General features: G+C 42.8%; 1 protein-coding gene across 3 annotated transcripts; it reads right to left on the bottom strand.

Moving 5' to 3' along the window:
* Positions 1 to 375: 375 nt before the first annotated feature.
* Positions 376 to 25,635, bottom strand: CTNNBIP1 (catenin beta interacting protein 1). Of its 3 annotated transcripts, XR_014227026.1 has the most exons (6): positions 25,135 to 25,280; positions 12,048 to 12,137; positions 9,278 to 9,399; positions 8,726 to 8,816; positions 1,745 to 2,310; positions 376 to 658 (listed from the first exon to the last, which is right to left on the bottom strand). XR_014227026.1 is itself a non-coding variant. In XM_082295623.1 (5 exons), exons 3-5 carry the CDS (start codon positions 9,371 to 9,373, stop codon positions 2,252 to 2,254), a joined length of 246 nt encoding a protein of 81 aa, XP_082151749.1. In that variant the 5' UTR covers positions 9,374 to 9,399; positions 12,048 to 12,137; positions 25,530 to 25,635; the 3' UTR covers positions 376 to 2,251. The 3 variants fall into 3 exon arrangements, 2 of the variants coding, with proteins under 2 accessions (XP_082151749.1, XP_082151748.1); XM_082295623.1 differs by lacking the exon at positions 25,135 to 25,280 and adding an exon at positions 25,530 to 25,635 and having other exon boundaries at positions 376 to 2,310; XM_082295622.1 differs by having other exon boundaries at positions 376 to 2,310.
* Between the last annotated feature and the right edge of the window lie 1,733 nt (positions 25,636 to 27,368).

The raw sequence follows: 27,368 nt of genomic DNA, 5'->3' as shown, positions 1-27,368 counted from the left end.
GTTCAGCAGTGTAGTAAATCAGTACGAAACAAGAGTAGCTATTAAAAACTGTATTTCCCCCCCCTCCCCACCAGTTACATTTTTAGTGAAAAGATTAAACCACATAAACACTTTTCTTCTTGAAAAGATTTAGCAGCTAAGGAGTGCCATGGATACCCAGGGATGATGAATGTCAGCACTGAAGGGCCACCACAGAGCAGCCCCTTCCTCGAGCCAGAATCACACATATCCCCCTCAGTCAACACTGTAAGGGCTGCCCCCCTCTGCACCAAATTCACATTAAAGGGCTTCTTAGGCGACCAAGTCAAAATCTAGAGAATCTTTTGGGCTCATTCCTGGTTTATTTTAATAAAGAAATTTCTTATCTGGCCCCAACAAAAAGGGGTAAAAGATTTACTTTCACACAGAACTTTACAAAGCTGCAACTGAATCAAAAGGAGCGTTTTCATAAATAGATGTACAATTGCTCTCATTACACAGTATTTATTTGTTCAAGAGAATTTCTTCCTTGTGCTCACAAGTCCATTCTTCCTTTTGCAAACAGCCCATGGTTTCTCTCCAGCTTTTCCCCCATTTTGAGACCACAACAGCATCCTGTCAGCAGAATTTCTTGCCATGAAAATGGTCATGTTGTCACAGTCAGATTCTAGAATTGTTACTGCAAATAACAACCATAGGAAAAGAACCAGGAACAGGTGAATTGAGTTCAGCTTTAATAGATTCTGAAACATCTTGAAGTCAGTGCAACCCACAGCAAAATCCAGAAGTTTTGTAAAAACCACCTGCACACATGAGAGAAAATGAAGTGCTTGGTTTTAGGCAGCAGTGCTGGACACTGTGTGCAGATTCCTGAACAGTCAGTGCACCTCGGGAATTTCACTGCAGCTTTTTCAGTCTGTAAATGTCTGTGTGTGTTTTAAGGCCCTGCAGCTACAGAGAGAGTAAACCTGAGAGTGTCACCTGTACACTCAGTGTTGGACAGCCTAATGCAGCACTGCTGCCTCTTAGAACAGTGCCTCAAGAACATGCTATTATCCTAGGATCCAGAGAATTTCCCTATCACCAAACAGCTGCAAGGAGGGAAACCATGTACAATTTTTCAAGTGACTAGAAAGTTCAGTTTATTAAAGCCCAGTGCAAGCTGGATTTAAGTTAATGATCATTAATTGTTCCTAATGTGAGAGCTAGTCTTGTGCAGCAATTAAAGGGTTAAAGTGGAACTCTGTAGTATTTTAAACAAGTTCACATATTCTCTATACAAATTTGGCAAATTCATGTCACAGCCATAGATCTCATTCTTGCAATTCCTGCAAAATATCTACAGCTCCTCTGTCGGAAGCAAAGAGAAGCCCCTGAGCAGCCAGGTGTGCCAGGGCTCGGGCACAGCCTCCCAGTGCCCACGAGGGCTGGGAGCTGCAGCCTCCAGCCTGGCCAGGTGGACTTCTTGAACCAAATCTGCTTTGACACATGCTCCCAAAAGAGCTCGAGGCCACAGAGCAGCTGAGTATGGAAAAACTGATTGCATCAGAAACACTGCAGCCTAAAGGAAATCAAAACCATGACTTCAAAGCCAATCAAAAACCCAAAACAACCCCCCAAAAGCAAGCGTTTATATGTGTTTAGATGTAATAAATATTGCAAAGCACATTTGTCTTCCCCCCCCCAAGTCAATAAGTATAAAGAAATAACCAATGCACCAAAACATCAGCTTCCTGCCATGAAAATGTTGGAGTCAGCAAAATACCTGCAAGCCAACTGAAGGGAAAGCTTTTGCATTGTCACCCAATCACAAGTTGCTTCCAGTTCTATGCAGCCAAATCAAACCCTCTTCAAATTCACAAGTTTGACCTAAATAAGCACCACAGCATGAAAAGCTTCTTTAGAAGTAGGATGTCAAGAGACTTTCCTTAAAATATAAAATAAAATGTGAGATAAAAGGTTTCCATTGGTCAAGTTTGAAAAATTGCCTTCCTTTAGCCAACCACAGCCTGTCCCTTTGAGCCAACCAAAACCACACTTTTAGGTTTGTCCTTAATGAACACAGCCCGGCTGAGTTGCAAAATCTGACAGGAATAGATGGCTGTGAGATGCATTCTGAGGGTTGGGCAAAGGGAAACAACATTACAAAGGAGAAGGAATACCAAGGAACAATTAGGGTGGGCAGAGGAACTTATTAATTCTCAGCCACCCTCCTCTATCTTCAGGAATCTCACTGTCTTCTCCAGTTCTGTGTTTGTCAGGTGTCCTGTAGTTACTGTCTTCTGTCTTCTGTCTCTGATCTGGAAAATGCCATCACAACATCCTCAGCACCTGCAACAACAATGGATACAGGAAAACTGTGCCATAATTACTTCCTTTAAAGAACAGTGGAGAGATGTAGTACCCAAATTGTCATTCCACACATCCTTACAACCAACAGAGAAGCAGATGACAAACTAGGGAATGCCAAAACCAACACCACTGCCTGCTGCAGTCAGGTAACTGCTCAGCTCCACAGAATCCTCTTCTGGGGTTTGCAAAGTTCAAATTCAACTCAGAAGGAGCATCAGCGTGTGAAATTCCTCCAGTCTTTTACCTCTGGCATATCAAGAAGCAAATCTCAGTTTTGTGCCCCAAGCAACTTCTGCCTATACACCTGCACACAAGATAAAAGAGTTCTCAGTTATCTAACCTGCTCTTCAGTAGCAATATAGCAGGAAAAGTGGTCAAAAATGGTTGTAAATTCCCCTTGCTAATGTCCTTAAAAACTAAATCAATACTCATGAAATGCAACTACATTTACTTTTATACACTTCACAATTTATTTGTTATATGTACTCAGAGGAGGAAATATTAAGGACCAAGCAGTAGTTTGTTTTTCATATATAGGGCCCTTATCTTATATAAAACTACATCAAAAACTGCTCTGATGCACCCTCTTGCCAGCATTCAGAAGCCCTGCAGTCATCTCCCTTTTCATCTCCTGCACAAACTGTTTCTTCCTTCATCAAAACATAAATGATATATAGCACCAGGCTCCAGCTCAGAATTAACAAGCTGCCTTGTTGATTTTAAAGCACGCAAGAACTACCAGCCTCTTAAGAAAAACAAGGATTTCACTTGCAAGGATTGTGACAAACCCTTCAGTGCTGGAGAGGGAGGTCCCCACGCTGCAGCATTAAGGAGGCAAAGGCAGCTCCAGCAGCACCTCTGGCACTGAGTGTTCCGTGCATCCCTTTAAGGTGCAGGAGCAGCTGGAGTCGCCTGGCAACCACGAAATCACAGACACGTCACTCAGCACAGGGACGAGCTGGATTACTGAACAGATGTTGACTGTTTTCCCAGGGTCTCCCCTTTCCAGTGTCTAAATGGGAACTAAATTCTTACAGGTTTCCTTGCAATCCCATGCAGGAAAGGGGCTGCATCCCAGAAAACCCCCGAGCCCCCTGAACACAGCTCCGTGTTCCTGCCTGCCCCGAGCTTCCAGCCTTCCAGAGCCACTGAGGGAACGTGGCCATGTCTGGAGGTGTCCCCCAGCAAAAGAACCTGCATGACATTTGTCCAGAAAAAGGTCATCCACATTTCTCAGCACAAAAGCAGGTTTTGTTCCAGCCCTGTCCTATAACCCAAACTACCCAGAGCTAAAGGAAACCAAGCTAACGAGGCTGCTCATTAAGCAATTCTCCAGTGCCCGTGCTCGTGTACAGACACAAACACTGCCAGAGAACAGAGCTGGGCCTTCTGTGTGCTGGAAGGAAAGCAGAGACTCGAGTACCAGTGAACAGAGCTGCTCCTGCAGGCCCACTTGGCTCCCACAATGGATGTTTTCTTACTAATCAAGTAAAATAATGTAAAAGCAGAGCACAGGTTACAAAGTTAAGCTGCACATGGCCAAGAGCCCGTGACTGAGACAATGGGACGGTGAACCACGTTTGCTTTGAGCACATCCTCACCGAGCTCTGCACTTCCAGCAATTAATGTACAGAACAATAACAAAGGCACACTTCTACCTGACCTGCATCTATGCACACAGCTTCTCTCTCCACAGCTGTCCCTTTTCTGGGCACACATTTCTATCCCAAAATAGAGACTTACAACGTAACAAATGAAATATTCCCCATCTTTTCTAAGCAAAGCTTTAACTGCCACAGACTTTTAGACATTCAAATACTTTTTCTACTGCTTCTGCCTTAGTCTTTCTCACCCTCATCCTTTTTAGGAATTAACAATAATTAACTGGTGGCCTTACGTCCTATCTTAGAAAGTAATAGTGACAATCTTACCCCACTAACTTCCAAAAAAATTCTGCTGAGATTATGTTCCAATTGCAATTGTTAGAATTGCTGAATTTAGAATTCTTCTACATCACTTGTTCTTCAGTCTTAGCAAGCCAAGATGAGCTGAAGGTCAAATGACTTTACTGCAGGGCAGGGAGGGCTGCAGACACACACTGAGCTCAGCTGCTCCTCAGCTCACCTGCATGGCAGAAAGCTTCCCCAGGGGACTGATGCCAGTGCTGCCCAGCAAGTACCTGGGTACAGAGACATGAACCCAGCAGGGTACAGGCTGGATTAAAACCACACTACCTTAACACAAGAGAAGATGCTGACACCTCTAACAGCTGCTGCTTCCAAGTGCTCTTTGAATGATAAATAGATACGTACACCTGATTTGCTTGTAGTCACCTGCAGAATTAATTAAACCCCAAAAGCATTTAGAGATCAGAAGGTTTAGCCTGTTGTGAATTTCTAAAGGCTGCCAAGTTTAAAAAAAGAAATTCTTCACTTCACAGAAGATCTCTGCATACATACACTTCTTCAACCACCTGCCAGCAACAATCTTCTAAACATTAACTCTTCCCTGAAACTCCCAGTATTAGCATCCTAGTCTGCCATTCTAAAAATGCACCATGCTCTGCTGAGAGGATCAGCACACTAAAACAAGCCTTGTGTTCATCAGAATAAAACTACACTGAGCAGAGCTCAATCTCCATTCTCCATCAGCATCTGCTCCTGGAACCCCACAAGCTGCCTGGGGTGGTTTTGGTGCCCCACAACCCAGAGAATACGTCTCGCCCAGCCAGGCACGTGTTTGCATCTCAGCCTTGCCCTCCCCATGGGACCAGCTTCCTCCAGGAACCAGCACGACACTCCTGTTGCTATGGGAACACCAGAGCTGCAATCACCAAGGTCTCAGCACAATTCCCATCTCGTGCTTCCTCCCTGCACTGCTTCCATTTACAGACCTGCCGGAGCAGCGCCTTCAGCGAGCCCAGAGCCAGCCCACCCTTCGGAAATGGAAGGAGCTGGGGAACAGGGAATATGGGGCTCATGCAGGAGATGCTTCTGTGCATAAAACTTCCTGAGAGGCATTTTGCTTGTACTCAAAAATATGTGAGGAAGCCTGAATTTCATCCTTTTAATCTGGAGAGCCCTAACAAGCGTGAGCTGCGTTGGTTCTTGCTGCAATGCAGGCAAGACCAATGTGTGAATATCCCAAAACAGCTCAGGATTACATCCCCTCTCCAGCACACACACTGGTTGAACTGACATGCCTCAGGGCTCCTCAGTTATTCCTGGAGCCATAAAAACAAACAACAAACACTCCACAGATGTCAGCTAAAGAGCTCCCCGAGTAAAGAAAAACACCCTGGATTTTGCACTTTCATAATAGGTGTTAACAATGATTGAAAAATAAAATGGTTATAAAAAAGGTAAGCATGACATTAATATTAGACTCAATTATCATATATCCTCTTCCAATAAAAATAAGCATAAACTGAAGGGGAGTCTTAGCCTTCAGGCTTGATTAAAAATTACAGAGATATTCCAAGATGCTTCTTGATCAATTAGCCATTAACTTCCATCGCTGGATCCTCAGACAACAACCAGAGTATCATGGAGGGACTTTAAATGTCAGAGATATTGGTATTAACAGTGGCTCATGGAGGGTTTATGGCACAAGCCTGAATTCAGCAGGGACACCAAAAACTTCTTCCTTCAGTGCATTGTCACATCGCTGAGACAATGGACACAGGCTGCAGTGACTCCCTGTGGTCAAACCAAGGGGCTCACACACAGGAGCCACTGATCTTGATCAGAAATCACAGCAGTGGCACCACAGGGACAAGCTCAGCAGTCCTGCTCAGGTAACTGCTAGGGGACCACCAGCCTCAGACAGCAGATCATGGATGCACAAAAAAGAAACACATCAAAAATGCAACAGAGACTGTAATACATTAACAAAATCCAACACCACCCATCCTCTATACTCCTGTTAAAAAAACCCCAACTAACCAAAACAACCTTTCTGGAACTGGAGCCAGCCTGCAGCATTTTTAAGGCACACACAGAAACCTGCAGGTCCATAACAAAGCTCTCAGAGTGTTCAGGCCAACAGTGTCACTCTATTTTTTGGAACAAAATGGGGATGTCAAGTCAGCTTTGTGTCTTTTGTGCCTGCTGGAAGAAAATGGCTCTAAAGATACGTCAGGGACCAGTCAGGCTGAGAGCAACCTGTCCTGCTATGGAACAAAGGACTGTGAAATCTACTGAAGTGCTAACCTGGTGTAAGTTACTCCCTAAATAACACCCCTTTTTGTTGTTGTGTAAGACAAGTTGCATAAAGGAAAAAAAAATCCTCCAGAGGAGATTCAATGAAAACAGAAAAGTAGGGAGGAAAATTCCTTTAAGCAATCTTGGAGCAGCAGAACGGTGAGTGTGTGGATTTGCAGGGGTTTTTCAGCACAAGGTAATGCCATCTAGTGGAGATGGGATCTCCCTCAAGGTGGAAAATCGGGCACATATGCCACGGTATCCCCAGCTCCCAGGAATTTCATACTCAGCCTGCCTGTTTCACCAACCCCAGCACCCAGCAGAGGGTACAGGCAGCAGCAAGCAAAGAGCATTATCATTACTCACTGTTAGAAACCTGGAGAGATTTCTAAGAAAATCGAAGTCCTGAGCAATAAATTGCAGTTGCTTCTGTCTGTACAGCACACTACAGCTTCATCTTTCTCCAAAGAAATAGGTTATTTGGCTACATTTCCTCAATTCCATTGGTACTTCTTGCTATTCACTGCTTAATCTGGAGATGGCATCTCTGAACATGAAAAGAACCAACATCCTTTCCCACTCTTCTAAATATTTAACTATTTTCCTTCTTTGTTCTTTTCTTCCCTACCAAGAAAAATCTTAATGGTCAGACCACCAGATGAATTATAATTTTGGACAACAGAAGGTAGGTGTGGGGTCAAATCTCCCAAGAGAGACAGCAGAGCCTCAGACTCTGTCAAAGCAAGCACCCACAGGGAGGACTTCACTTCCCTATGGACAAAGTCCTAAGAATCTTCACGGACTTTTATGAAAATGGTGACAGAGAAATCAGTTACTAACTGTTCAAATATGGGACAAGGACAACTTTCTGAACCACGTGTGAAGCTCTTACATTTCCTGTATTGCCCAATTAGTGAGTCTAGAAGCAGACTGAGGAGCTCTTGGTCTCTCCTTTAATAACATTTAAAAGTCACATCAAAACTCAATTTTTTGAATCTCCAAAGCCCTCTGCAAGGTGAGAAAATGTAATTTCACAGTAAAATCAGACAGTTTAGACAGTGAAGTTGGATGCAGCTGTGCAGGGGCACTGGTGTAGGAAGTATCTGTGTCCCCTGGCTAGACTTTTGATTTTATCATCTTTTCTTTGCCAAAGTGCAGGTAATTCAGCATAGATTTTACTGTGAAAAATCTAACTTTTAAGGAAAATGCTGAAAAATCCCAACTGCAACCAAGTCTCTCTTAACTGAACGTGTCTACCTCCGTTTCTGACAAGAAACAAGCAAATTCTCACTTTAGACTGGCAGAAATGCTTTCTATTTTGGCTCAGAATTCTTCAAGTATCCACCTCCATCAACCCCCAGCTATGCGAGGAATGAACACACAGGCTTAAAACACATCAGCAAGTTTGTGCAGGTTGTGCTTGTAATGGATTTCTAGATGTCTCAGATCTATACTAGGTTTCTGCTCAACTCAGTTCTTTCTGGCATGAGTCTTACAATGTTCCTTCAATTCCAAACTGCACATTATGAACGTGATCTGGTACGAGGGCTGTGCAGGGGGGGAGAGGAATCCAGTAAGAAACATTCAGGTTCAGATGAGATTAGTGGACTCAGAGTAGCTCCACACAATTGTTTACTGTTAATTCTACAAAGAATTAACAAAACCAGGATGTAGTTTATCCCCTTAATGGGAATCTAAACAAACCAAAGCAGATTTGCAAACTTATTATGTGCCTGCTACCCCTGTCTGCAAATTCATTACATTGTGCAATGGAAGAAATGCAATGGGAAACAAATTCCTCCTATTGCTAATCTTTCCCTCTTACTCTGCTGGAACAGTAACGTTGCACTTCACTCACACACTCACGGAAATGTGAAAAACAGAAGACGTTGTTGGATGACTCCATTTTATTTGGTGACAAAAGTGTTATCAAGAATGCATCCTAACAGTATCAGACTGACTTTACCTGTCAAAATAAAACCACCTGTTGAAAAAGTTCGCTCTGGTTCTCTTCCAAAGCCTATTGCAAGCCAGGACTTGCACACCCCGGACTGCAGGATGGGTTTCAGCAGGTGGCACACTATTCTGGAAGCACAGGAAGCTAAAGGTGGGGTTTCCTGAGGCTGCTGTGCCAGGGGAAGCAGGCCCAGGGCAGGGGAAGGCAGGGGGAGGCAGAAGGGGGCAGAACTCACCCTGGTCGATGGAGTGCTGGGGCAACTGGCTCAGCTGGCTGTTCACCACCCCCGCGTACGTGCGCAGGAACTCCTCCTCGCTGGCCGTCAGCTGGGGGCACAGAGGCACTCAGCAAAACCAGAACCACACAGACTGCAGACACCAGCCCCCGCTGAGAGGCACCACACCAGCCTCTGCTCTACTCTTCACCAGCTGAATCACCCCTTATTTGTGCAGCTCGACCACCAGCAAGGACACAGCAGCAAAATGGTTCATCATGCACTCATGGGCAGATTCAGTGTCACCTTAAAACAGCTGCTTTACTTGGCTGTTTTTCCAATAATGAAAAACTTTAAATCATTGATCTATATATGGTAGTTTCAGGCATCACAAGCCTCATAACATTTAAGCAAAAATCAATTGTGTTTAACTGATCAGGGTTAAATCCATGATGGCTGAAACAATTCAGCATTAAAACCAGACCATCGCCTGCCCATCTCAACAAACACTACCCCAGTTAGTCCAAAGTTGTCTGAAAACCCACAAAAGATGGGCCATGAAGTGCATCTTACGTTTGATCCCATCTTCCTGAGCATGAGCAGGACTCTCACTTTCTGCTGGATGTACATCTCCTCCGGACTCTTTCCGGGGACGCCCTCACGGTTCATTCCCCTCCTGCCAGCTCCTGGATTTCCTGGAGATACAAAATCAGAAAAAGACAAACTAAAATAGGCAGTGGGATCTAACAGGAAAGAGAAGAAAAGTTTCATTTCCAAAATACTTGTTTTTCACCAGTGGCAGATCACTGAATATCCTGGGAGAGTAAGGAATCACATCCTTCCCCAGAGAAATCCTTAAAAATATGAGCAACTGAACTGGGGCTTACATATGCAATTGCAACATTCACAGAGGCTCATGTTCACATCCCCACAGCTCATTATCTGTGGTTACGTTACTGCACGAGTAGAAAAGGAATTCTAAGAGCTAGATGAAAGAATCACCCTGACAGAAGAGTCCATGGTTTGGGGTTTTTTCCATAAATAAGCACAAGCAGAATGAAAACAGGATGCAGAATGCACAGCAATCAAGTCTGCAATGGCTAAACAAAAGCTGTGTGAAATCTCAACTCTTAAGTCTTCCTCCTCTCTCTTTTTTCTTTTTTCCTTTATAAGACAGGCCACTGCGTTACTGTAAAAGTTATTAAAATTTATGAAATGGTTTTGGAGAGAAAGCAGAGCTAAGAGGAGCAGGGAAAGAGTATCATTTAAAAGCTGAGCTTTTGCTTCTTATTTTAATAAAAATAATGATGTTATGGAATGAACAGACTGTGCCATCCAAATTCTATAGCACAAAGCATGATTATACTTTATTATATGAGTATCTGGTAATTATGTAAGTTCCACAACAGGGTGTTTACCAAGACAAAAAAAAACATTCAGGCATTCTCTTCAGCAGCTTTTAAAAACCGTCTTGAACCATGTTTATTAAGACAACAGTAGTAAAAACCTTAGCCTGAAATGTAAAAAATAAAGGTGCTTCAAGTAACACACTATTCCAGCAGTGTCACAAACTCAACCAACCCCTTACCAGTGCTGTGTGGTGGAGAAATGTAACCCCTGACTGGCCCTGAAGGGACCCTACAAGAAAGATGGAGAGAGACTATTTACAGGAGCCTGGAGTGACAGGACAAGGGGGGACAAGTTTTCCCTGTAATGTTTTCCTGCAGTCATTACCAACCTCTCCTCTCACTTCATTTTCATTATTACTCTTAAGGGAAAGTAATCTGGGTGTGGAAACCGTTTAAAATTACACATAGGCCCTCCTGAGTGAGTCAGAAGTAATGCAAACTTCAGCAGCAGCTGCTGGGACAGGCTCTGCCACCCACATTACTGAGCATGGAGATAACACCAGTAAAAAGTGAGAAAGATCCATCACCAGTCCTTCTTGGACAGGTTTCAGTGGGAAGATCTGCATGAAACTGATTTGCTATAGATGGTTCTGCTTGGAAACCTGCAGCCTGTACATATGCAAGGTGATGATTGTTGGGGGTTTTTATACAACCAGCAAACTGCTCTCTGAAGGGGGAATTAAACAATCCCATATTTTTGTGTAGTGTCAACTCAAGTAAGTAAATTGGATTATTCTACTATATACTCCACAGTGCAATTTACTGAGGGATCACAAGCGATGCCAGTAGTAAGACAATGAACAAAGTAAGACAGTGAGCAAGGGACATTAAGTTATACACATCCAGAGACTGATAAAACAATAAACATTGATCAAGATACCAAGCCAGTCTGAAAGGTTGTGACTGGTTCTTAATATTATAAACACTTTAAAAAAATACTGTACTTGAAAAGGGAAGCTGCTGTATAGTAACCAATCAACTGAGAAAAGAAAAACCATGGCAGCGAAAGCTGAAATGTAGCAGCACATCTATTGTTTAAAAGTGAAACAAAACGTATGGGACATCAATAGGTGGCACCATCCACAAGCACCAAGAAACTGCCACGGCTGCCCCCATGCCAATGAGGAGGACCCCACTTCAGCATTCCTCTGCACATCAGGTATTACAAGACCTGGAGTCTATTCATTGCTTCCCACCATAACTATCTTCTAGCTGCTTATTAATTTTCAAACTTTAAAAAGGGGTGATGGGAATTCCTATCTAAGCCTGGTTCTTCTAAAGTAACCTTCAGCCAAGATGGGTTTGGCATGAAGCCACCTATTTACAGGAAGGATAAAAATCCTAAAGCCTGCCCATTCAGTGAATGCTTCACACAATTAGTAGGCAGCATAGGGGGAAAAAAGCACTCAATATGGCTCAAAAAATATGTATAAAGAGGTAAAATTAAGCTTTCAGAGCAATAGCACTTTGCTCTCCGCACACCACCCAATTATCCTGAGCAACAGCCACCACAGCTCTTCCCTACTCGATGACATCAGAGTGGAAAGACAAAGGTCTTAAAACAGCACTGAGACCCCAGCACGAGAAATGTGAACATCTCTCTGGTTTTTTGTTACATAAAGCTTAGAGAAGACACAGTTTAGGATGACAACATTACCCAGCATATGCTACATGAGAAAATTTTCAAACCCACATACAAAGCTGGTCCAAGCCCAGAAGACAGCACGATCCACCTTCGCAAATGAAGGACTGAAAAATCTTATCAAAGTACTTATCATCTTTGCTCTCTCCAGAAAGCTACATTCATATGCTACACATTATGAAATGTTCCTTAAGCAGCATTTCCCGGCCCCCACGGATCTTTCTGGCACACAGATCAGTGGCCACTGCCCCATCCCCAACCAAAAAAACACCAGATTTCCATGCCAACATACCTGCTTCTAAAAACCACAGGAGATCAGATAATCCACGTGTTCAGTCCTGATCAGTGACTGGAGCTGGGAAAAATGTATGAGGGAACTGCCCTGTGAAAACGAATGAGCAAAGAATTACAGAACATACACAGCTGAACCCCAGAAAGACCCTTAATTCAACACACCTTCACTCCCAGTCTGCTTTAGAACACGGTCTAGGTAAAATTCATACAACTGTACACTTGCCTGGAGCTGTTAAACATAAAAACCTTTTTATGTTTAAAGAGTAAGTTTTTTTAAATCAAGCCATTCTTCAGCTGCAAGATTTCCACCCTGACCATACCAATGAGATTCCCAACCACTTGAGAATGAATTGCATTCAAGCTTTGCATTCTTTAGGAAGCTTTCAGCATAAACCCCAACTCCCTGGAAAAAACCAACCAACACTGTGATATGTAATTTCTTCTAGTAAAAAAACCCCAAATAGGTGTAACTTACCAAGGATTTGAGAAGAACTAGGGAGAAATGTAAACCATGCTGATTTTGACCAAAATTATTGTTTTCAACTGTGCCTATGTTATCTGAATACAGCAATTACAAGGACTGGCACTCAAAAGCTGGGCTGGAAAACTCTGCACAGAATTTTTCAGACCAACCTCACATTCAATCACCCAATAGACAGAAGAGACTTTTATTTTTTAGATTTGTGACGTATTTCTGAACATCTTTTACAACGGGTATCAGGGCCTGGTAAGAATTTATAACTTCCTATCCATCACATCAGACTCTAAGACAAGCTCAATGTCACAAATGAAGTGACAGTTCAAGCCCCTTTAATGTGCAAGGAAACAACAAATGCTGCTACCCAGGACAACATTGCAGCCAGAATCATGTAAAAAATAGCATAAATTGCTGTAGTTAATGAAGAATTTCTGATTAGGGTAGATATGCACACCTGCACCATTTGTTAATAAAGTCCAGATTAAATGTACCAAATGTACTCTCCCTTTTTTATCCTTTTTTTCCCCCTTTTTGTGGTCAAAAATCAAAAGCTCATCTAGACTAATTCTACTTTTTCCTGGCTGTTCACCACTTCATGCAGATGTCCTCACCAAGAGGGAAACAACACTGGAGTAGCCAGAGCTACTCAGATGTTCTGTACCCAGAGAAAAGCTGAATTGAGGTCAAAGTGCCAGCATGAGGTTCTCTCACTTAAGAGATCAGGCTGCTTCCCCAAACATGGTGAGGCTAAATGAGTTTTTAAGCTAAAATGTAAGGCACACTCATTGAAAAGAAACATGTTTTTAAAAGTACACATCATGGAATTACAACAGCATTAAGAAAACTGAGCCAGCATCAGGATGCAACATGCCAAGGGCAGGATGCTGGCAGCTGAGTGTCAGCTGATCAGCAAAGATAAAAACTGATTCTGTTCTACAACCCATACATCACCAACAAACTTACCAACAGCACTAATGAATCCCAATGTTTATACTTAAAACACAGAATTAATGTATTTACCTATTCTTGCCAATATTATATTGCATATGAGAAACATTTCCTGGAGAACAGTATTTTAACTTGTATTCTCAGCACAAAAAGCCAGACAGGGGGACAGAAAAACAAGAACTGCTGTGTACTGGACTGAAGGAATCCCCACAGCATCAAAAGAACTCCACTGGAAAACTGTTCATCCAAGGGAATGAATAGCCAAAGTAATTCCAAAGCCCAGAGACACAGTCACTGATACATCCTGGCCTAAGCAGAGAAGTAATGGGATCTCAGCTGAATTTCTGGGAATCATGTCCTGGATGGCACTACAGGAAGAGAGGCCAAAGGCTGGTGAAGCCATAGAGAATGCACTGTTTATCAGATCTGGAACTGGTCTCTCCAGGTAAGGGTGAGGCAGATGTGCAGAGCCAACAGGAAAGTTTTGGCTGTCTGTGCTTACCTCTGGCAGCTAAACGTGGATCTACTCCCCAGTGGCAGTTTTCCATTCCTTTCTCACAAAAAAGACTGACCCGTGCATTTCAAAAGCTGCAGTGTTAGTCAGGAGTGATTGCATTCTTCACTAAACTGTGGTAAAAGACCAAATGCTTCAAGCTTGTCCTGCTGCATCCAACATACTGCAAATGGACATAACTGGGTCACCTAATTCTCCCTTGTTTGCCAGGCACAGGCAATGAAATTTAATTCTCATTTATTTTTTAAGATGATTCACATGACAGAATAATAAAAACCAAGGATCTATATATTACAGCCAACACTGCCAGCCCAGCTTTGCTAAAGCAATAAATCTGAGTTTGAAAACACTCCCCCCCTTTCCCGAGCAGTACAAGAGGTCAGCCAGTAACAGATGGGAAAGCTGTCCTGCAGCCCAGCACTTCCCTCCCCATGCTGCCTGCAGTGGGCTGGGTGAGGATCTCAGGAATTCCTTCAGCTCAGCAAGGCCCAACATGTGGACTGGGCAGAGCCAAGAACGCCTGACATCCCCATCTGTCTCCTACCAAACTCCTCTCCTGGGCTGGGAAAAGGCTGAGTGCAACCCTTGGCAAACCAAGTACAAGCAGCACCTTCACACAGAGCACTGTGGATTGAAGCTGCAGGTTCTGGCAAGGCAGGAAGTCAGAGATCAGAGCAAACCAGACGCGCGTTTGGAATGAGAGGCTGGACTTCTACACCTACAAACACCGGGCTACTTTACAAGGATATTACCCAAGTAATGTAATAGCTAAGTACTTCCAATTTTTCCACTAGCATTAAGGAATACTTCTCACCTCTCCTCATTGTTACTTGTTCTGAAAAATCTTTAATGAAAATACAATATATTTCTTCCCAAAAATGAACTAAAAGACCACTGTGGCTTTCTCCTCAATTACTGACCCCAGACACAACAGTACATAATGAAAAAATACTGCAACTGCAGTTAGCCCCCCCTTTTATTCCTTCTTCCTAACTAGCTTTAGAACATCAGCTACTGGGGTTTCACTTCAGAAGAATGTAGACCGGAGAAATCTGTAGTCAGTCTCAGTTTAACTTCTCTGTTTTACCAACAGATGGAAACAGCTCCTAAGGAAACTCAAGCCTCACCAGCAAGAACTGTTTTGACTGAACGCCTTCAGAAGAAGATTCCAACACTGAAAATTACAGATTGGTAACTGTATTTCCTTCACTTCCACCTACACTGGTATGAATGCAAAACCTGGAAGGGACTCTGCTGGACAATGCCACAGATCAGTTCATAATTAAGAACTCCCCAATTCTTCTGACTCCCCTCTTGTCATCTTTTTAAATAAACAAAAATTTCACATCTCAACAGAAAAAGACACACACTAAAAAACTGCATTTTTATAAATTTTGCATAAAGGAAGCTACTTAAGCATCCCATTCAGTTTTAAAGCCATGCTCATTTAATGCAATGAGAAAGCAACATGAGCTTTTGTTCCTTCAAATTACATATTCCCCCCAACACTGTACACCACTGTAATGCTGAAATTCCTAACAACCACATTTTACTGGCATAGGAAAACACAAAGTGCAACTGAGGAATCTGCACAGCCTAAATTAAGGGGGAAGAAAATAAAAAGGCAATAAGCTGTTGGAAAACGTAGTATTTTACATACTCAGTCTTAATAATTTAGGGTACTTAGAGCAGCCATCTGGCAAGTTCTTTAAAACGTAAGTCACAGCTGACTACCTCTTTAATATCTTGTAGCATTTCCAGTTACAGCCAAAAGAAATCCAACAGCAGTTAGTTCAGCTACTTTTTTTGTTGTTGTTGAATCTGACTGGTTCTGTTCAAGGCAGTTAAAACCCTCAATTAATAGGATAGGATTATAAAAGCTCAGATAAGGAGTTATGGTGAATAAACCCGAGCACTGCAGGTTCCCTTTGCTCTACACAAGTGGAGTTAAGAGCAGCAGGAAGGGGTCCCTTTGACTCTCTGATATCATTATCCAAGGTTAAGCCATTACCCTCCACAGTTACACCACGGAGCACTTCAGTGCTTAAACATGGTCATACTGGGAAGCTTGGAAGTGCAAGGGGATGTTGCCCCTAATGTAAGCCTTGTTAATTTTCAAATGCCATTTTTCAGAGAACAGCTAGAGCCCAAAAAACCTTCCAAGCTGGAGCCTGAAACCTGAAGTCAGGAACCAGAGTCTGCAAAAACCCTGCTACAAATTTTCCTCTAATTCATTCTGACTCATGACCTTCAGTCACAGGCAGCTGGAGACTGGATTAATTCCCATCTCCAGAGGGATACAATGAAGAATTCATAACAGCTACCTATTTATAGGTGAACAGTAAGAGCTGAAATATTTAATACCTTTTTTTTTTACTTCGTTTCTATGTTCAGTGCTACCTTTTAGCTGACTTCAGAATCTGAAACCCCAGTGTCAGATTTAGGTCAATTTACTGCTGGAACTCCTGTGGTAGGTTCATCTCTCTTAAATGTTAGATTTAAATTTTTAAAGAAACGCTACAGTCCTCCTTCTTGAAGAGGGACAGGAAACAGCCCAAAACACTGCCATTTAGTCATGAAACATTTATGAACACAAGCAGGGGTTTTTCTCCCCAGTGCTGGATCACCTTTCAGAGCTTCAGAACGGACTTCAAAAGTAGCAATGAAGTGCATTCCATAGAGCTTCCCAATATACCAAAACACTTCTTACATCAATGCTCAAGCTGACTTAAAAAATAAATCTAAAAAAATCCTACCATCATAATCACCACTTTCATGAAATTAAAAATTTGCCTCCTGACCTTCAGGCACACACAAACCAGATGATTTTCCCCCCTTCTCTCAAGGAGAAGGCACCTCTCACATCTCATACAGTTAAAAGAGGCAGCACAGGGTTTTAGGTAGTTCACGTCAGTCAACTTGAAGCCTCTGAAATTAAATGTAGTAACAGCAACAAAACCTGAAAAAAAGCCTTTCATTTTACAAAGGTATTCACACTTCAAAGATGAATGTGTCAAAAATTCTTTAAAAAGTGACAACACTTTGCTACAGTTTATACACAAATTCCATCCCAGTCCAAGAAACAATTCTAGAAGAATGTTCCAATACTTTACTCACAATGGTGCCCAACAGCTGGAGGGATGAGTGCTGCTCTCGTCCTAATCATGGGCATCTTCCACAGAGGCTCAGGCACCTCTTCTCCTATTTATAACAAAGCTACAAATCTTCTAGGCAGGAAATTAGGCCCTAATGACAGATAGCCAACGATTTAACTACCAGGTATCCCACACTGAAGAATTACTGCTGTTAAAAGAGTGTTCAGCATCCATCATTAAAATAGAACAGTACAGAAAAGCTTTGTGTGGATCTATCTGCAAATATTTTATTTCAGAAGCAGAAAATGAAGCTTCCAGCACATAGGCCTAGATTTGAGATGCCTTTTCTTTTCTCTGAGAAATTAGCTCTATTTTCGTAGTTTAATTTGAATCATAAACTAGTGGAAAAAATGGAACAACAACAGGTAAAAATTATCAACTACTTACAGGAATCAATAAATGATTTTCAACATACCCACCCCATTTTATATGGTTGGCATGCCATGCATTGTCCACACATGTACCCATGGAACACCTATGAGGTGTGATATTTTTTGACTATTAATTATTGACACCAATGACAGTCCCCAGGCCTGTTCTGTGGTCATGGCAGAACCTGAGCCAAGGCCAATTCCCAAAAATACACAAGAAACAGGAAGACCATTAATCGTGGTCAGGTCAATCAGCTTTATGACCAAAGCCACGTTTTCAAAGCAATTCTGCACAAAGTGGCAACACTGGACTCAGGATCCCCTGAGAACTCACAGATCATTAGTATTAAGTCTGGGGTTTGCTGAAGAGGGACATTTATAATCAAGAAACTAAAGTCAATGGGGTAAAAAACAACAATACACAGGACATAAACACACTGCACTCATTAAATATAACCATTGATAAAGAGTTACTTGACTGTAGAAGCAAGAAATTGGTTCTCTCTTCATAATGAACCTAAAAGAAGCCTCCACGACCCAGTACAATGTCAAAATTGATGCAGGTATGTGAATGTGCCAAGGAGCAGGATGTTTTTTCTGCCTCTTCAGCAATTCTCAAGTGACTTAGAACAGGAAACAGAAACATGAACAAGGACAGTCAGAATTACCAGCACTGCTAATGGTGAAGAACTTCAATATTTGTTATGTTCCCAACCAGTTTCATTAACAGTGTATTCATATTCAGATTTTTGACATTAAACTGCATCTAGTGCAAAAATTTGATGTTTCAGACAACTTTAACAAAAAAGGCAAGTGACACTGTTAACCAATCAAAAATGAAAAGACAACAGTCTAAAATCACGGAATCACAAAATGGGTGAGCTTGGAGGGACCGCAGTGGGGTCATCGGGTCCAGCCTCCTGCAGAAGCAGGGCAAAAATCCTTAATCAAAACAGGCAAAATCCTAACTGAGAACAGGAAAAATTCCAGTAAGTATCTGTAAGCAGTTAAAATAACAATGACATTGAATTTCAATTCACAATCACACAGTAAAAGCCTCTGAGGGCCAGAAGTGCCATTTCTGGAGTCGAACTCCCTGTGCTGGCATGACCAACTTCTCCCAGCCCAAGTACACAGTTCTGGGTACATTTAACCTGAAAAGGCAGAGGTCACAAGTGGTGGCACAGAAAGGCTTTCTCCCCACCGTGTGTGTACATATATCTATATATTTTATATATATCTATATATATTTGTAGGCATTTCTCTGGTATTCATCAACACAGGATCTACAGATACCCAGGAATCAGAGAGAGATTTCAATGTAAATGTGGCCTGTGCTGCCCTGTAATTTTTACTGACCCCTGAACATCATTATTGCCAGGTCACAGACACACATTTTCACACTGCAAATGCCCATAAATCTTTTATAGTAGAGACATTAGGGCTAACTAGATTTTTTAGAAGCAATTAAAACGTGAGCTGTTATTAGGTTGATGAGTACTTAGCATTTTAGTATTTTGCAACACTGTATCAAACTACATTGTTAGGACCAGAGACTTTCAGATTAATAGTTCTTTACTACCAAAACTGTATAACCATTGGACAACAACATGAAATAGTGTTCTGGCCTCATACATCAATAGAATTTGCTGTAAAATGTGACAAACACAGCCCTTATGTCACCTAGTTATCTTGCCTTGGGAAAAAAAAAAATCTTTTGTGCTGCTTTCCCCATGGATGCTCTGAATAACCAAAAAAAGCAAAGAAGAGGTTTCAGTTCTGAATCAAGATTTAATTTTCAAATCCATTTAAAGAGATCTATTATTAATAGCTCTTGCTGTGAGTTGAACTAAGAATTAATGGCTATTTGTCTAATGTGGCTACATGCCTTGATCATCTCTTTGGTACTAACCAGAACACAAACTCTGCCTCCTCAGTGATCCGTGAGCATCAGTAATGTTACTGGATAATATGGGCAAGAGACTTTTGCTCCTAAGACCTTCGTAAAATAATAATCCATTAGACTTCTCCTGGATAGTGTTCCATAGGTTGGTCTCAGTAGCTCTTTTAATTATATGTGCAAAAGAATGCCAGCTTCTCTCTTCTCTGAAGGACTTACTCGAAACAAAAAGCACAAGAAAAGGATTTTTGTTCCCTTCTTAGGTCACCAAACAAGACTGCTGCAAAGATACCCGATGGAGAGAGGAAGGAAAAAAATCCTTGTCAGTTTTAAGAGAGGACTTTCAACATTCACTAATTTAAAACAAATGCCTAATTACGCACCAATTTTACCATGGACATTTTGCTTTCCCTATGTTTTGGCCAAGCGGGATTGCAAGGAAGGAAATCTTGCCTTCAAGAGACTTCCTACTTCTCAGGAAAATGGATGCAATTTCCTTCCTCCCTAGCCACAATTCTGAATGTTACCTTAATTATATTAGCCGTGAACTGTGACATAAACCTGCATGGGGTCAGTGGTCTGACAGCTGAAGAGTCCCTTTAGCACTGTACAAACACATGTGGGCTGGAGAAAAGTCACCCACGGACTGCAGGGCCTTAAGGGTTTTAGCAAGGCCGCATCAGTTCTGGGACTGATTAATTCCTGAGCACAATGGAACTGGAAAAATCACAGGCAAGACCCAACACACATATGTTAAAGGCAACCATATGTAAAAATATTTATTTAGATTAATCAAACTCCAATACATAACAATAGTAACAACAGGAGTTAGCCCAGAGACCATTCACAACAATGCTCAAGACCAGCTGATTCTTACACAAGTTAAAACCACTGTAAGATCCCAGATCACTTCAGAAGTTTCCAAGAGCAGGACTGCACCCAGCCGCCACCAATTTAAGGCAGAATGGGCAAAGAGAATGACTGGAAGTGCAGCCAGATTTCTGCAGCTCCCAAACCATAAGCACAGTTAGAGGACACCTTTATAAAGGATAGCTGCTCAACAAAAGGCAGGAGCTGATAGCAGTTAAATCTAAAACTGCAGCTACCAAGAGCAATGAAATGAATATATGAAAAACAAGGGGCCAAAACTGTAGTGCCTCACACGAGCTATTTCACATACAGTACTTTAAATAAAGATTAAAACATATTTTGTAAAAGCTAGTGAACTAAGAATCTTGACAGTGAAACAGTAAGAGAATGGTTGCAAACAGTTTGATGTGAATTGTGAAAGGCTTATTTTACTAAATTCATTGTAGCTGCTGACCACGATTTCAGCTATAAAAGTTCTGTTTAGCAAAACCTGATGTTTCTGACCTCTGAACTTCAGCAAAACCCTTCACGAATTCCACATAAACCAATGAGTATTATTTGGCATCTACAGACGTTCCTGAAAAAAGACAGCTAAGAAGACATGAATGCTCCTATTTTTCTCAATTTGGCATCAACTCTTAATTATATTTTAAGTGTTACTGCTGATCGGTTCTGTATAAACATTCAGTTAACTGTGTTTATCTTGAAGTCTGATATTGCCTCCCCCAACAAACTGAGCAAGCTGCCAAGGCACAAAGAAATTTTAGTTTTCCACATAAGATCCAGCACACTCAAACTTAGGAAACTCCATTAAAATTACATTAATATGGCAACAGGCACCAGAGATTCCACAGCTGCACTACCTTCTCCTCAATTCTACAAAAAGCCTTCCTTCAATTTACCTTAAGCTGTTTCAGGATTTATACTTCTCCTTTACAGCAACTCAGCTGCAAAAATTTAGGTCACATTTCCTTTAAAGGTACACGTCCATGTGTACTTATTTAAAGCTCAAGGAAATTAATTAAAAGCTCCTCACTGACTTCAGTGTGCATTGAATCAGGACCTGGATGAGTTCAGAGGCAAAACAATTACACTTTAATTAAACATCTCCACCTTCATGTGAAGTAGTCAACTAATTTTATGGAAGGATAAACTGAGTCAGAAGGTTTCTGAGCTTGGTCATGGTCATAAACAGAGTTGATTACTTAAGTTGTTTCCATATTTTTTAGCTGCCCTCATAACAAGAGAAAATGGACTTGCTGAAAATCAAATAAATTCTTGATCTGTGTATTTGCATGGAATGAAACAGAACATCCTGAGACAAGTGGAATGGTTGTACAAATCTACTGACTCCATCTCTGTACCCCAATCAGTAGCTCATTTAGTCAGTCACAGGAATTCCAATAATGCAAGGAGTTGAAATTATTAGGGATTTTTTGGAGATTATTAGGCTGTTTTGTTTGGTTTTAGATAGCATTAATAACTGTATCTGTATTATTTTTGAAAACAGAAATAGGCTTGGCAGATTTGATACCTTAAAAACTTGGATGAATTTACTGAAAAGTAAGAAGTATGACTACACTTTCTGAATTCAGACTGACATTTAAACCATACATAAGCTCTGTAACATTCTGTCAGATCACCAGCAGTGAGGAGAAACAAGAATGAGCTTTCCTCACTTTTTCCAACAATTGTTATATAATGCTTCCTCAACACCAAGGCTGAAAATAAATCTGAGAGTCAGGAGAGTGCTCTCCTTATTCAAGTACTAACTAATGGGTTTTGGTTAATTTGCTGATCTTTGATTTCTTCTCACCTCTAGTTTTGCTCACTCTGCTCTATCTGCACTCTCATGCCAATGGAAGCTCATGGACAGGGCACAGCTCTTGAAAGGGAAAAAGAACTGTAAGAGTCCTCCATTCTCAGAGATACAACACTGAACAAAGTGGTTTGGGGTTTTTTTCCTAAATGAAATTAAGTTACTTCGTAAAAAGTTTTTAGCACATTTCAAAACTATTTGCATATCATTTCTCCCTTGTACTTAGAAGAAAGACCATTAAATTACCAACACTGGATGTGGAATAGGTGTATAGTGCAGAAGTGATTTCAGATGGCACATTTGTTAGGATTACAATTCTCCCCATCACTTCTGCACTATACACCCAATGGTGTGGTGCAGCTGTAACAGCTGCCTTGTCCTTGCTGCATTTCAGCAGGAAATCCAATCTGATGACAGATTGCAGTAAAAAGAAATACAGTTTTGTCTGTGCATGTATAGAAATACTTCTGATACCAAACTTCTTTTTGGAAAAAATTCTCCAGGAAGTTTCTCCCAGCATATGCAACAGCAGCCTGTAAAACCCTACTGCCTCTCCATGCACAGCACTTGGGTGGATGTTTGATGCTTCAAACTAGGTCAGATGCTCAGGAGGGTGCTTTGCAGTCAACAACCAATTTAGGAACTGAAATACTTAGTAAAAAACATAAATATTTGTGTTGGTCACAGACGACAAACACTTCAGAGAGGAAAAACTTATATTAAACACATATATAGAGCAATTTCTGACAAACTGTTTCCTAGGCAAAGCATCAACCTTTAACAGCTTCACCACATCAGGCACATTTAGGTATTAGCTCTATTTGCCCCTATGCAAGTGCAGGATGATTTTTAATTTTTGGCAGCAGATATGTATCACAGTCATTGTTAGTAATTAACTGTTAGTAAAACAAAATCTAGGTTTTGTTTCCATTCACTTTTGGTTCTGTTTAGAAAACAACACAAATTGTTTTGGAAACGTCTCTCTCCTCTTGCAAAGTGAAGTACTCTCAAACCCTGGATGGGGGAAAGGATGGAATAGAGCAGAAACTGACACAGCTACAGATTTCCCACAAAACTGGGATTCAGAACTTGCTTTCCCAAACACTCAACGGGATGTTCTGTCCCGTGACACTTAGGAGCATTAACTAATTTTTGTTACGACAGGGACAGAAGCTCCCGACTGTGAGCCACAGCCCTCGCTGTCCACACAGCTCCGGCCAGTGCGGCCCCGGCTCTGGTGATCACAAGGGGATTGATCACCGTGACTCCTGCCAGCCCAGGGGATGAGTTTCCTGCTGAAGATTTCACTGTCTTCCCAGCTGGATGTCAAAAAGAGTCTTGAAAGCACTTTTCTGTCCCATGTAACTTTTCCATAACTTGTTGCAATGCTTACAATGAACTAAAAGACAAAACTGCTTTAAAGCAGATTTGGGTCCAACCCATTACCAATTAAGTTTCCAAAATGGCCTTTGCTTCTGCATTTGTTCAGTCCTAGACACTGCTTCATAGATTTATTATTTCCGTGTACCACATCAACTAAGACAGCACACAAATCCCCTTACCAACAGCTCTAAATTACACCGAAGGAGCTGCCAGTTTCTACCAAGATGCCAGAGGGACAAAAACTGTTGATGCTTTTTCAGCTAAGGACAAAGCGAAGCAACAGAAATCTATCTGAAGTACACCTGTCACCATTTTCCAGATGAATCTGTTTGTCATGGCAAAAGTAGCTTTTAGCTTGGCAAGAAAACAAGCCTGTATTTTTAAAAGTAATAACACATAGCTTTCTGTATGCTCCCTCACCTTGAATACCTGTACTTTCAAAATAAACCCAACTGAAGTACATGTTTGGCCTCATTTTTCACCATTTACATAGAGGTTCTTCTTCAGCAGGCTATTTCACATCACACATGAGCTCCAAAAATAACCAAGGCCAAAAGAAATTGAAAGCCAGCAAGTTCAGCAGCCAAAAAAACTAAATATAGCAGGATTTTGTAAATGTATTTAAAAATGTGTTCTTAAATACTCTCTAAACATGCCTCACACCATACTGGAGCCAGCTTCGACCAGGACTGTGAACTAGCACACCTAACTTGCCTCCAAAGTCTGCTGGAGTTTGGTGTTTTGTTTCTTTTTTTAAATCCTCACATCTGCAGAATGTCTCATGCTCATCTCACAGAGCATCAAAGCTCATCCTGTTCAACATGCCAAGATGAGGAATAGACAAATAAAAGATGATATATAACAGAGCAAAATATTCTCTTCTTGAAGAGAAAGCAAACCCAAGTCTGAAAGGCAAACATGCCCTGATGAAGCACATCTGGATGGTGAGCAGAAACGAGGATCACGTCTCATTTGTCTCTGGAGCACTAATACATTCTGATCCAGAGGGTGATGCTGTCCCTCTCTCACGCATCTTCCCAACAGGTAAAAAACTAACGTGTGCTAACAAATACTGTCCATCTAAACTGAAAGTTACCGAGTGCTGCCTCAGAGGCTCTAGAAACACAATTTTTAGCCAAGGTAGGAATTACCCCCGAGGGAAGCCCTTTACTAAACCCTGTCCGAGAGGCGTTTTCCCAGGCGAGAGCCGGGATGGCGAGAGCCGGGATGCCGAGAGCATCTTGGGCAGACGGGGCTGCCCTGAGCGGGGCGTGCAGACTCGGCGTTTGATGGCCCGCGGCCGTGACACCTGCCCTCCGTCCCCACGGCTCCAGCGCACCTTCGGCAGCTTCAGCAGGAACGACTTCACCTGCCACAGCAACGCAGCCATGGCTGTCCGGACACCGCGGAACAGGGCGCCTCGTGACGTAAGGGGTGATGCCACAAAATTAAAAAGGCACCTCCTGTACCTGTGCCGGGGGGGCCACGGCCTGCCAGGGGCCGCGGCCCCGCGCCGGGGACGGGGAGCGGCGGCGGCGGCGCCGGCGGGGCGGCAGCGGGGAGCGGGGAGGCCCCGGGCCGGCTCCGCTCCGCCGGCCCGGGCGAGCGCCTTTGTTCGCGGCCGCGCACAAAGGGCACCGCGCTCACCTGGTGCGGGGCCGGCGGCCCCGGCGCTCCGGCGGCTCGGGCGGCGGCGGGGCGCGCTCGGCACGGGCGGGCGAGAGCAGCACAGCGGAGCCGAGCGAAGCCGCCTCCTCCTCCTCCGTCGTGACTCACCGCGGCGGCCCGAGGGAGGTGCCTGGGCGGCTCCGGGGGAGGGACCCGCCGCGTCCCGGCGCCCAGGGTAGCGGCGGCGCCGCAGGCAGCACCCGAGAGCCGGCCGGGAGGAAGGGGCGGGGACGCGGGGCAGGGCCGGGGAAGGGGCGCGCCCGCGGGGGCAGCGCTGGCCGGGCCCTCCGCGCTCCCGGGCCGCTGCCCGCTGTGGCGGTGGCACCCCGCGGGCACGGAGCCTCTCCGCGGGGACAGACGGGTCACGCACTCACCTTGGGAAACATCCTCTGGAGGGACGCGGTGGCGAGTGTCCCGGAGCTCGTGCTGTCCCTCCCGGTCCGGGGCAGCGGGACCCGCCGGGCAGCGCAGCTGCTGCGCTGGGGCCGCCCGAGATTCATCACAGCGGCGTCACAATAGGGTGTGGGGCCGCTCAGTAACCCTGCGCTAAGAAAGTTAAAGACACTGCAACATTCGGTACAGCTTAACTCAAGCTAATTCAGCCAATACAGAAAATGGCAACCTCCAACTGGAATAAATGGTCATTTAGACATTGAAGCACTCAAAAATAAAGACATGCTTCACCTACATAGGGCTGAAGGAGAGTAAAACCGCAGTGAGCACAGAGAGGAATTAGTTAAAACTAAAAAACAAAGAATACAGAAGCCACCAAAGGCTCTTCACCCTGCTCCATCTCATCTGCATTACGGTTTCCCACTAGGTTAACAGTAACCCTGCTTCCTTACAGTGTGCATTGGTGAGGACAGCAAGGTAAGTTCCTGGAGATAAAAATGCTTTGTGTACCAAGTGTTATTTAATAAAATGCATGTTTTCTACTCGGCATTTAAGTTAATTGCATAAAAATAGTCACAGTAATGAAATAGGTGGCACTTCCTTTAACAGCTTGCTACTTAATGACATCAAAGCCTGATGCCACTGAAATCCAAACCCCACTGCCAGCTAATGAAGGGCTTAACATAAAAGCCTCCACAAAGAGCAAACCCAAGCCGCTGACAGGAACAGGAATGGTGCAAATGTGCTGGGATCTGAGATCACTGGCACATACCCACAGCACAGCAGGCAGTAATGATTATTAATTATTTAAGAAAAGAACATAAGAGCTCCAGCATAAGCTGAAAAAAATATGCAGAAGCATTGCTCTGGGATCCTCCAGTTGGATTACTGTTAATTAGCACAGTACATGAGTCTGAGGGAAAGATCTAAAAGCATCTTATGCTAGTAGGAGCATATAATTAAGCCATCATTTGCATCCTTGCAATAGTATGAATTTCCTTACTGATAACATCATGGGCACAACACCATTTTATGACTAAGTACTGTCTAGCTCTCCTAATTCAGCTGGCTGACTGTACAGCAGTGCAATGCAATCTTACAGATCATCAATTTAACATCCTGCATATATTTAGAAAGGGTTTTAGCAGGGAGAGATACAGCAAGGCTTCCTCTAGCCTAGGAGCATTTTCCTGCCCCACCTCAGTTTACGCCTTTCAAGCTTACCGAGATGTTTAGCTATCAAGCAAGGTGACATCTTGCCATCAGTCACTTGTATCACCGTAAGACATGATGGATGCTCAAGAGGACTCTCAACTATGCTAGTTCTGCAAGAGATAGAGTAAAATATTGTTTATGTTTTATGGGAATGCACAGGCCCTCCCAAAGCAAGCAAAAGGTAGAACTGCACTTGATCAAATCTGTTACCTTTCCAGTCATCACCCTGCTTGACCTAACCCTCAGCAAGGGAATGTTAAGAAGTTTAATTATCTAAGGGTTAAGTCTAACATTTTTAGAAGTAGTGTATAAAAACTTGATATTATTTCACAGAAATCTATCAGATTAAATGGATTTATCTTTTCCATAGCTTCTAACCTTTTGTTTAATGAGGCTGCTGTTTATTCTAGTAAGCCAAAACTTCATGAAATCTTTTCCTCCAAATCCCTACTTGACTTAGAAAAATTCTCTCAATTCACCCTGTCCTTCCTGATGTCCAATTCTTTCTTAATCAGCTCTGAAATTCATTTAGGATTCCTTCACAGCACAGCTGCTTCCACCCTCCAAGTCCCTCTGTACTTGCTGGCATCCCCCTCTCATTAAGG

Source organism: Coloeus monedula (assembly GCF_965178545.1).
Source record: "Coloeus monedula genome assembly, chromosome: 22".
Lineage (NCBI taxonomy): Eukaryota > Metazoa > Chordata > Aves > Passeriformes > Corvidae > Coloeus > Coloeus monedula.
The sequence above is the reverse complement of the archived record's forward strand: the minus strand, read 5'-3'. Positions and strand labels throughout refer to the sequence as shown.